The sequence below is a fragment of the Typha angustifolia genome, chromosome 7, assembly GCF_048772165.1.
Source record: "Typha angustifolia cultivar Huaian chromosome 7, ASM4877216v1, whole genome shotgun sequence".
NCBI classification, from domain to species: Eukaryota; Viridiplantae; Streptophyta; class Magnoliopsida; order Poales; family Typhaceae; genus Typha; species Typha angustifolia.
In genome coordinates this window covers 18022679-18033572 of record NC_133245.1, presented here as the reverse complement: position 1 = coordinate 18033572, position 10894 = coordinate 18022679, and the positions used below count along the sequence as shown (strand labels likewise).

General features: G+C 40.3%; 2 protein-coding genes across 4 annotated transcripts; both read right to left on the bottom strand.

The window, feature by feature from the left end:
• Positions 1-2124: 2124 nt before the first annotated feature.
• On the bottom strand, positions 2125-3522 carry LOC140763278 (polyubiquitin 11). Of its 3 annotated transcripts, none has more exons than XM_073101390.1 (2): positions 3403-3522; positions 2125-3151 (listed from the first exon to the last, which is right to left on the bottom strand). In XM_073101390.1, exon 2 carries the CDS (start codon positions 3071-3073, stop codon positions 2360-2362), a length of 714 nt encoding a protein of 237 aa, XP_072957491.1. In that variant the 5' UTR covers positions 3074-3151; positions 3403-3522; the 3' UTR covers positions 2125-2359. The 3 variants fall into 3 exon arrangements, with proteins under 3 accessions (XP_072957491.1, XP_072957493.1, XP_072957492.1); XM_073101392.1 differs by having other exon boundaries at positions 2125-3067; positions 3403-3501; XM_073101391.1 differs by having other exon boundaries at positions 2125-3073; positions 3403-3446.
• A 403-nt stretch (positions 3523-3925) lies between these two features.
• Positions 3926-10704, bottom strand: LOC140761925 (oligopeptide transporter 4-like). Its single transcript, XM_073099460.1, has 6 exons — positions 10062-10704; positions 9852-9949; positions 6575-7138; positions 5743-5995; positions 4894-5076; positions 3926-4813 (listed from the first exon to the last, which is right to left on the bottom strand). The coding sequence occupies exons 1-6, from the start codon at positions 10551-10553 to the stop codon at positions 4199-4201; spliced, it is 2205 nt and encodes a 734-aa protein (XP_072955561.1). The 5' UTR covers positions 10554-10704; the 3' UTR covers positions 3926-4198.
• Positions 10705-10894: the final 190 nt, after the last annotated feature.

The window sequence follows — 10894 nt, the reverse complement described above, 5'->3', positions numbered from 1 at the left end:
TTTGCAGGAATGTTTATCATAATTTAACAAATATTTTTAGACCTCACCTATTCTGACATTTTGTTGATAGAAAACCTATTGTGAAAAAGAAATAGGGGGAGTCATTAAAACTAGGAGATTAGGCCCAAAGACTACGGTGATTTGGGCCTACTTTGGGCTTAACAGTGGCAATATATATATATATATAAGACGAGAAGAAATAATTAAAGAATGCGCGCCTTCTCGATAACGGCCATTCCCTTCTCTAGCGTACCAGAATCCAGTCCGCAAAATATAAAGGGGAGAAGAAGAGAGTGAGAGAAGCCGAAAGAGATGAGAGATGGAGAAGCCAAGAGAGAGACGCAGAGGAAGAGAATGCCAGAGCTTCGAGAAAGAGTAATTGGCTTCGTTCTTTTCTTCGTAGCCATTAATCTTCTCTTCTCTTCTTTGCCTTCTAATATCGTTTTGGGTCTTGCTTGAAATTAGCCTCTTCTTGGTTTACGTAGGTCGCTTCCTCGCAACTTTGTTCGTGCCATTGGAGAACCGCTTGTTGTTCTCAGGAAGCCAAGATACACCTTTGAGGCCATCAATTTCCAGCTGCATGGCTGGGAGTGCGATCGTTCTGACGGTGAGTCTCTCTTCTTCATGCCCATCGCAATCTTTCTTCGGTCCTGGCGAATCTTGAATAAGAAACGACGCACGAAGAGGGGAATTGGACCAAAGAGAGCAGATTATTTGAGATTTATTATATTAAATAGCTGTTTGAAATAACGCTATCTTATTTGGGAACAATGCTATACTAAATGACACATTTTTCTTCTTCTTCTTCTTCTTTGCTATGATTATATTGGTTTTGTTTTCTTTCTGAAGCTAATCTGGAGATGAGGGATAAGAATCCCCAGATGACTTACGAGGAAGATAGGGAGAGTTGCGACCGCTTCTTGTCGGAAAGGCAGAAGCTTGTGCACAAGTACGAGAAGGAGCATCCCCCAGCAAAGAAGACTACTGCTGCTTATGGAGAGAGTTCATGGAGTTTTAAAGACAACAACTTAGAGCACTCTGAGGTGGATTACTGCAACCCCTCTGAGCTCTACTAGCAAACATCATGGAGATCATCTCCTCCTACCTCGGCTTCAGCTTTAATGCACAGCATCTGGAGTCAAAGACTTTAGATCATGGCAATGGCCACCGGCAGCTGGGCCTCATTCTGAGCTTACTGCGTCACACATCGGACCTGACTACCAGCTTTAATCTTCGCCGAGAGCCGATATTTCAAGACGAGAGCCAGCCAGCCGTCGTAGCGGCGATCAAAGCATTGTCGAGTTGCTGGACTTTTACCTCGCACATCATAAAGCTGAGGTGCAGAGACAGACGAGCAGACGAGTGCTCGTATGTTGTAGTGTAGACATTTCCTCAGTTAATCAGCAATCTACTTTCAGAAACTTGTAGAGATAGAAAGACGGCCGAAGTAATTGTGAAAATTAGAAATTGAATCATTGACAGGAAGAATTAGAATTGAACCACCGGATCGAGAACAAAGTTAATATTAACGCAAGACAAGGTGCACACTCGCGACCTTCCGCTGGTGAGCTGCTTGCAGTGAAGCCAGGAATCTCAAAATGAAAGAGTTCTCGAGAAATTTGCCAGAGTTGTAAGCAGAAGCTAACCCCCTCCATAAGCTGTGTGTGGACAGTGGACACTCCATCAGAAGACAACAGAGGGCAACGTAGAACACGAATTCTTAGGTGAGAGCTGTCAGGGAAAATTATAAAGTAGAGTGCAATTAAATTAAAAATTTAGATTTATACGATTAGATATTTATATTATTTTTTTAAATAATTTCACCACTATGGTACAAATTGACACTTAAAAATTATGTCTATCTTTTATCAAACTTTCAAATAATATGTATTAGTCAAAAAATTAAGATAAATATTTTTGCATGAAATTAGAATCCATGTTTTCTATAACTACTCTTATATAAAAGCTGCTGCTGGATGAAGAAAAAAAAAAGAAGTTTTTATACGTGTTTTATTTTATATTATTTAGAAATACACCCTATAAGAGCTGCTGCTGGATGAAGAAGAACCCACACTGAAAAAATTGTGACCATACATACTTCACAAGTATATATATATATATATATATACCATCTTATTGATAAGTAACTGGAATACGAAAGGTGTCCAGATGATACCAGATTGAAGCTAGAACAAGCACGCAAAAAGAAAAAAAGAGAAATGAAACGCAAGATTAAAATATAGAACCACCAAAGGAAGCATGGTAAGCGAAAAGTACAAGACCCAAGGTGGATGCAGCAGCAATCATAACCATAATCTAAGCATCCGCAAGATTAAGATTTATAAGACGCCTTGTTGACCTACTCAGCGGAGACAGCACACCACTCCAGACCACCGCGAAGACGCAAAACGAGATGGAGAGTAGATTCCTTGTGAATATTATAGTCCGCCAGGGTGCCGCCATCCTCCAGTTGCTTCCCTGCAAAGATGAGCCGCTGATGATCCGGAGGAATACCCTCTTTGTCCTGAATCTTCGCCTTGACAATGTCTATTGTGTCTGAGCTCTCAACCTCAAGAGTGATGGTCTTCCCAGTCAGGGTCTTGACGAAGATCTGCATCCCTCCTCTCAGTCGGAGAACAAGATGCAGGGTGGATTCCTTCTGAATATTGTAATCCGCCAATGTCCGGCCGTCCTCGAGTTGTTTCCCGGCAAAGATGAGCCTCTGCTGATCCGGAGGGATGCCCTCCTTGTCCTGGATCTTAGCCTTGACATTGTCTATTGTGTCGGAGCTTTCGACCTCTAAAGTGATGGTCTTGCCGGTGAGCGTCTTCACAAAGATCTGCATTCCACCTCTGAGACGGAGGACAAGGTGGAGGGTCGACTCTTTCTGGATGTTATAGTCAGCCAACGTCCGACCATCCTCCAGTTGTTTCCCGGCAAAGATGAGTCTTTGCTGGTCCGGGGGGATGCCCTCTTTGTCTTGGATCTTGGCCTTGACGTTATCAATAGTATCAGAGCTTTCAACCTCAAGGGTGATGGTCTTGCCCGTGAGTGTCTTTACAAAGATCTGCATCTGTTGTCACGAACAAACCAGAATCTCAGGCTACCCATTGCTCGCAATCAAACAATTATATAACTGCTTGCGATACGTCTAATGAATGCATGCAAGCCAGGGTAGGAAAAGAAGAGAAATTTCAATAGAAAGTTTCGACGAATCATCAAAGCAAGATAATCGAAACTTGTAATCTAGCACAACTCAATTAGAAAACCTCAAAGTAAGCATGATGAACGAAATATATGATCAAAAATGAGCACGAAGGAAACCCACGGTCCAAGAGCACCAACGTATAACCACAAGTACTAAAACAAAGATTGGAAGAAGAAGAAGAAGAAGAAGGATACCTTGAGAACAACGAGAACAAGAGCGAAGAAGGAAAGAAGCTTGTAATGGCTTTCAGTTTAGGGAAGTTAAGGATGGCCTATATTTATGGCTGAGGGAGAGGAAGAGAGATTGGAACGGACGGTGGCGATTCCTTCCCTCTTAGTTCAAATTTGGTAACAAGATATCGTAACCTCCGGCACAAGTTAAGAAGCCTCTCCGCGTTTCTCGAATCCGCTCGGGGTCTCCGGAATCGAGCAGGCGCCAGGACGACCCGTTAATTATATGGACTTCGGCCTGTTTATAGAATCCGAAACCGCCAAAGAAAATAATCCCGCTTGGTTTGTTAATAAGATTTTTTAAGAATAACTATATAATAATAATTATTTTAAATAGATTTCTATAAGATTTTTGTATTTGGTTACTAAACTGTATATAAGAGTATAAAATTTTGTTTGAAAAATATGCATAATTCTTATACAAAGTTTAATTAAAATATACATAAAGTTAGTATTTGATTACAGAATGTATTTAGAAAAGATCTAATTTATGAATAAATACTCTTTGTACATAAATCAAACACCAATTAAGTTTATGAGAATGCAATCAAGGTACTCTCATGATCATCGGTTGGGCAATGCTATCTGATATAAATCTTTCCCAAATGGGATGATCTGAAGACCTTTAATGCAAGTACTACTGAGAGTTTCGACTGACAAATATGAACAATATAAGTGCTAAGATATGGACCTTCGGCGCCTAACTAATACTGATAAGTGTATCCGAGAATTATAGAGTACAAAGTGAGAAGAGCCAGAATTAGAAGACAGGACAGTTATCAACTTGCACTCCTTTGGCAGTTGGACAAGAAGCAAGCTGACAATGCTCCCCTGCAGTCCCCCACCAGTCGAGACCTTTGTTCTCCATCGACAGCGAAAAGTATATCAGTACTCCCATGAATGCGACTCCGGCATCCATAGCAGCAGAGAGGATGTAATTGTATCTCTCCCACCACTTCTTTCGGTATCTGAAAACGAAGAAGTTGAAGATAGTTCCTACTACAATCCAGGCATTGTAGTTGAGTGCAGTTGCTGGAGGCATATTAGCAGTTGCTCCAATAAGGACAGGAAGGTTTATTAGAGGGATCCAGGACTGCTTAGGGAATGCCTTGTGGAATAGCCATACTATAATTGGACCAATAGCTCCTCCAAGGAAGAACCAGTTCAGAGCTCCATAGTTGCCCAGAGGCCCAAAGATACGCCTAGGACCGACAAGTCCCCAGATGACAGACGCATCGAAGAAGACACGATCTCCTGGACATGTCCATGGGCTGTCTGGAGGAAGAAGTTCATCTTGGCATATGTTCTCGATCGAGCCCAGTAACCACCAAGCAACGCCAAGGTTGATTGTACCAGCGACCATGGTGCCAAGGAACTGATGGAAAGAAGTAGGATGTGATAACATAAAATGCATAAGAAACTTGTAGTTCTAGTTGTTACTCGAAGGTTAAGTACCTGAACGAGGAACATTGATTTGGGTGGAATCTTCATGTAGTGACCAAGCTTGAAATCCGCAAGGAATGCGACAGCTTGAGACATGCTCATGTAGCCATACACTTTGAAGCAAACATTAGCTATGGGCTTCCCAGGCATTATCAGACCCATGACATACTCAGTGATGACATTTAATCCAGGAGTCTTTTGTTTTCAGATCAAAATTTCACAGTAAAGTAAGGTACAGTTAGCATCAGATGTCAGAAGGAATAGTGCAATCCTATGTTAAGTACTTGTGAACTTATTCGAAGATAAATGGTTTCACAAATTATAAACATAGAGAAGGTGAAGTCGAGATTGGTAGATTGACAAGAGGAAATTGGATAGGACTTGAGACTTGAGAAAATAGAGAGATTGTAACTGTCCAGATGAGATACAAGTAAATTTTCCATTGTTGAAGTTATATCTTTTAGTTGATTCAATTGGATGCATGAAATTGTGTAATCTAGCGAAGTAATCATATGAGAGAGTAGTTACGTACAATTGGCCCAGTCAATTTTATGTAGTGAATTGAAGCAGTAGCAAGTTAAGGGATCAAGATGGTTCAGGAATTGTAATCTGAGTATTCTATGTGCAATGCCTAAAAAAGATCTGAGTTTCCCTATTCTTTTTCTGTTTTTTAGTGTGTGTGTGTGTGTGTGTGTGTGTGTGTGTGTGTGTGTGTGTGTGTGTGTGTCTGTATTTGTGGTTGTTTTTGTGAATCTTTAAAATTGTCGAATCAATTCATAAACTCAATGAACTGCAATGATGTGAATGTTTGAATCTTCATTAACAAAGAAAAATAAATAGGACAAGGCACTATATATATACCTGGTTTGTAGTTGCAGTTATGATGCTGATTGGAAGCGTGAACACAAAAGCCATACCACAGGCAAAAATGAGCCCCCACCATGGAAGCTGAATTTGGTCCTTTAACAGAGTGCAAAGAATCAGAGACACAATAAGGGACAATGCCAACAGCAAGTGAAACCACCACCCAGGTATATCCGCATACTTCCTCATTAGCCTTGTATGAATGTCAACTTTTCCTTTGTATGAAACACGGAACCGGTCATAGATCTCCCTGAAAAATTAATATATGCAATAACAGCTTTATAAAAGTCTTATTAAAGGATAGAGTGATGCCAACATTACAGTATGTATATTCTATACTTGAAATTAATTGATGCATCTGCCAATCAAACTTCCACAGATATATCTTTCATTACTTCAGGCAGCTTGACTGCATAAAGAAAACGATAAAGATTCTCTTTCATATTCTGTAACTAAAGATGAACCGAGTTCATATTTACAACAGGTAGCATTTTTTATAAACATAATTATTCGTATTATCAAATCGCGCCTCTTGTTTGAAACTACGTTGTCATCAAAAGTAATTGCTACTTATATACAATTCGTTAGAAAGCCTTCACTTCAGTCATTTTCTAACTGCTATCTTTTAGGGCTTCTGATTGATGTTCTTGATGACTCTCTTAGAATATTCACCATGAGACAAGTAGTTGGTTCATTTAATGATCTTAAGAATACAGGCCAACTTCAATAAAACTGATAGAGCAATAAAAGTGAAAGAAGTGGAGAACATTCAACCGTTATTAAAACTCCGAAGAAAAAGGCATCAGTCATTGTGGAAACGGACACATACCTTCCATAGAAAAAAGCAACATGTGTTAGTGTAGCTGCAATTGTGGCAAAACTGAGGCCATAAGACAGAGCGAAGAATGTGCTTAAATTTATCTTTCCCTGCTTCTCATATGCCGCCATATCAATTTCAAACTTATTATTCACAATAGCAGTGATGTCATAAGATTTGCCTGCAGCTGTGAACAGATGTGAGGAGAATATGGGAAAAGTCTTCGCATGGTATAAGTCCAGACCCCAATAAGCAATCGGGATGATGACATAGAGGAAAAGAACAAAGCCAACAAAAATGTTGGCGATAGCGAAGAAGGGACAGACAAGCGGGCTAAATAGAAAAGAGGCGACGGCAGTCCAATCCAGCGTGAAAGCACCAATTCCGAGTCCTCTCATTCCAGAGCCGATCTGTTGTGCAGTGACAGACTTGGAGAACACCCAGCAAAGCCATGAAACGTTTGTGAGTGTTGGAAAGAGGTATCCAGGAACTGCATACCATGTAAAGCTGCAGATTAGAGCAATCACGAAAAACTTGGCTCTTGACATGCGGCGATCTTCCTTTTCATGCAAGGCCCTGCAAAATTCAAGTCCATTACTCTGCAATTTAGTTTAGGATTTATCATCATTTTACTGTCTGCATAGCTATCAACCGGACCAAACATTTAACATTGAGATACAACTGCAAGAAATTTGACTCAAGGCTCTGTACAGTTTCGGGAAACATGATGAAGAGACAAAAAATCCGCAATAATCCTGAACTTCTAATATTGCAAACATGTCAATCATAAGAACGTCAAATTCTCCATATGAGTGGCCAACAACTAAGTTGTCGATCTAAAATGCAAATATATAGTTTATTTTTCCATATGAGTTATTTCTCAGAATTCAGAAACCAACATGGAAACTATCAATAGATCATCTAACCTGCAGACCAAGAAGTTATTTTCTTTGATATGTTAGCTGTAGACTAATAATTGCAGTTTAGGGAAACATGATGAAGAGACAAAAATCTGCAATAATCCTTAACTTCTAATATTGCATATATACTACACATAAGCACGTCAAACTGTCCACATGAATGGCTAAATTTATATCAATCTAAAATGCAACTACGCAGCTTATTTTTCCATATGAGTTATCTCGCAGAATTCAGAAACCAACATGGTAACTATTAATAGATCATCTGACCAGAAGTCCAAGAAGTTATTTTCTTTGAGATATTAACTGTAGACTAATAATTATAGGGTTTTCCTTTTCCTGATAGAAGCCTCAAGACAGTTTAATTGCAGCGATTGATCAAAACAGTTGCAGTCACTACCTAGTACCCCAGATGCAGGAATTTCCTGCAGGCAGAGATGCAGACTATCTGCACCCCTTGAGTACACTTGTGACGTGTGAGTTTCTGCGTGCACATTGATGACAAAGCCCTTTTGGATGAAGTCAATAATGGTAGACATTAAGCCATGTTATACATTCTTCGCCAACACTGTAGAAATTAACTAACGTGTGTGAACGATAGGAAGTCATAGATTTCCCCCAGCACGCATTTATTAATGTCTAGAAAGGATATCAGGATAATGGGAATCGGGACTACGAGACAAGTGGGTTGGGGTCAAAATACCGAGTTAAACCAATTTGTCGTGTCACTTTCCTCCAGCAACAAATTGGATGGGTCGTGATGGTTCAGAACAAGCATATTGGAAGTCTACGTTCTGTGAACCAATTGGATCAGATTGGACGATTTCTTGGGAAAATTAATGATCGATATCAAATATTTGAAATTTTTAGAAGATTTATTTGCAGACTCGGTGGTTCAAATCAGGGTGTCGTGAGCACCAACAATCATGACTCCCATTAAACAAATATCTAATTTGGCCAATAGCCACATTGGAATATGGAAAAATGTCCATCCTCCACATTGGAAAGAGAAGGACCACAGACATCAAGTTGGGGATATGATCAATCTGCAACCTCGATTGCAGAAATTTCTTACCATTAGGTACTTGGTAACCAATCAAGAGGTCACCAAAACATATTCGGCAGTCAAAAGTAGAAAAAGGTAAAAGATTAACTATAGCTACCTATATGCAGCCATGCAGGAAGTTTGCAGACCATTTTTAATTCACTACGAACTAATGCAGACAGCTCTTTTCCAAGTACGGAAATAAATGAACAAAAAACCAAAACAAAACAAAAAAAAAAACACTGGCAGTCTATAATTTGCAGCAGAATTTTTGAAAAAGAGCAGCTTCTTTATACCTAGTGGCCATGTTGAACAGACTTTAGTATATTCAAAAAAATACTAACGCCTACAAAGGCAGTGGGCCCACTCGGATAAGGACCTTGGTGTGATCGGTTTTGGGGAAGGACTTCTGGGGAATGCCCACTTGCCCGGGCTTTGAAAAATCTATTGCTGCTGTAACACGAATTATGTAAGCAGTCTTTCCTTAGTACTTCAATCAGTCTTAATTTTTTTTTAAGCATTTCGGGGATGAATCCAAATAGCACCAGTCCGATGGACGGCGCAACGAGGCAACGAGGTCAACTTTTTTAACTACTTCACTAGTAATCGATTGTCAACCAAGTGAACAAGTGAACAACGTTATCGTATCAAAAGGATGGATAATTTGTTTTCTATTCCTATAAGATTCTAACCCTTTTCCTTACTTGACAGCGGAATTTGACTTTCCTTTACAGGAAAGTTGAGAAGTAAAGGAATTTTTGTCCTTGTGATTATTTTTTTCAATAATAAAAAATAAAAATCTCTCTCTTTTCGTCTTTCAATACCTATTATCTTCTCCTACAACCTCCACCTCTTTCTAAACCCTTCATCATCAACACCTCTTTCTAATTCTTTTCTTGCTATATTTTCCTTCAAAATTTTTAAATTATCCAAACAAAATAATTAAATTAATCCACAAAAAAAAGAAAGAATCGCATGCAATAGTTGTTGCATCTTATGGGAAATTTTTTTTTCTAATCTACCCAAACAAGCCCTTACTTTACCTCTATATTCTCATCTAACCAACATTGACATATAAGTGGCAACCTTTCTAACCTTTTTGGTTGCTTAAATGTTAGATAAATATGGGATTCCCCTCGGTGACATGCCCAAATTATTCTCGCCTGATTTCCTATTATTCCTGTCACAAAATTTGTTGGCGGATAAAATTTATTATTCTAATATCTATCAGCAATGCGGCATATTATAATAATACTAGTTGTATCTCAGTCGGCGTTGTCTAGAGAGATAGAGAAATTAAAAGGATTAGAAAAGAAAAACTTACCGGAAGAGCGAGACCTGCACGAGAGTGCTCGGCCACCACATGTGCGCCGGCTCCACCACGTACTTCCTCATCAACCCCGCCCATCCATATCCCAAAACCTATGAAAAAGGAAAAGGATCGCAATCCGATCCCCATAGTTTAGAAACAAAATTACGAAAAAGAAATCGAATTTTTTTTTTTTAACAAAATGATGCTGCGATATTTGCGAACCTGGGTGGTGATGATAAGGAGCCAGGCCGCAACGAAGGAGATGCTTCGTTTATAGAACGCCTTGATGATGTTAACGATCCCGACGGCGTAAGCGGATCCGTTACCGAAGGCGTAGCCGGCATTGGCGAAGATGGAGATGAGCACGTGCTCCTTCATATTGAAGGGCCCGGGATTGAGCGAGAAGTCTCGATCCCCGAACCCCGGGATCTTGAACTTGGCGGTGGGGAGGACGCGTGCGAGGAATTGGCCGGCGGGGAGGGAGGCGACCTGGACGGTGATCTGGGTAATGATGAGGGGCTCGGTGCGGTAGACGAAGAACTGGTTGAGGAAGGACATGAGGGCGCACGATAGCGTCCCGATGAACCACATCCTAAACGTCCACACCGGCAGCGTAGGGTCGTCGGTGTTCGTTACCGTGAGCCGCACTTGCTCGATCGGGGAGATCTCGTCTTCTTCCATCGATGATGGCGCTGCTCCTCGGGCTTCCCCCATGAATGTTTTTTTCTCCCCTCTTGCCTGCGATTTGATCTCCCTTCTATGTTGCTTATTTGACTGGGGAACGGAGAGAGGGAATCTCGGGCGGATTTATTGGGGGGAATTCGGAGGAGAGAGAGACACACACACACAGTGGGAGCGAGAGCTGTGGTTGAAAGGAGCGTATTTACGAAAGTACCCTTTTGGGGGGTCTTGCATCAAATCATTGCAGATTTTCCAAGCAGTGTAAATCAAAATTACTGAATCTAATGTTCATAAGATACTTACTACTTATTAAATAATTGAAGTTAACCCTGAGTATCTGGTGGGGTTCCACTTCCAACTAGATTCATTTAATA

Bases quoted from the DNA above. Each gene is read 5' to 3' on its own strand.
- LOC140763278 (XM_073101390.1), bottom strand. From the start codon at position 3,073: ATGCAGATCTTTGTAAAGACACTCACGGGCAAGACCATCACCCTTGAG.
- LOC140761925 (XM_073099460.1), bottom strand. From the start codon at position 10,553: ATGGGGGAAGCCCGAGGAGCAGCGCCATCATCGATGGAAGAAGACGAG. The intron at 9,950-10,061 runs GTTCGCAAATAT...CCTTTTTCATAG, and splicing joins TCCTTATCATCACCACCCAG to GTTTTGGGATATGGATGGGC. The intron at 5,996-6,574 runs GTATGTGTCCGT...TTAATTTTTCAG, and splicing joins GTTGCTTTTTTCTATGGAAG to GGAGATCTATGACCGGTTCC.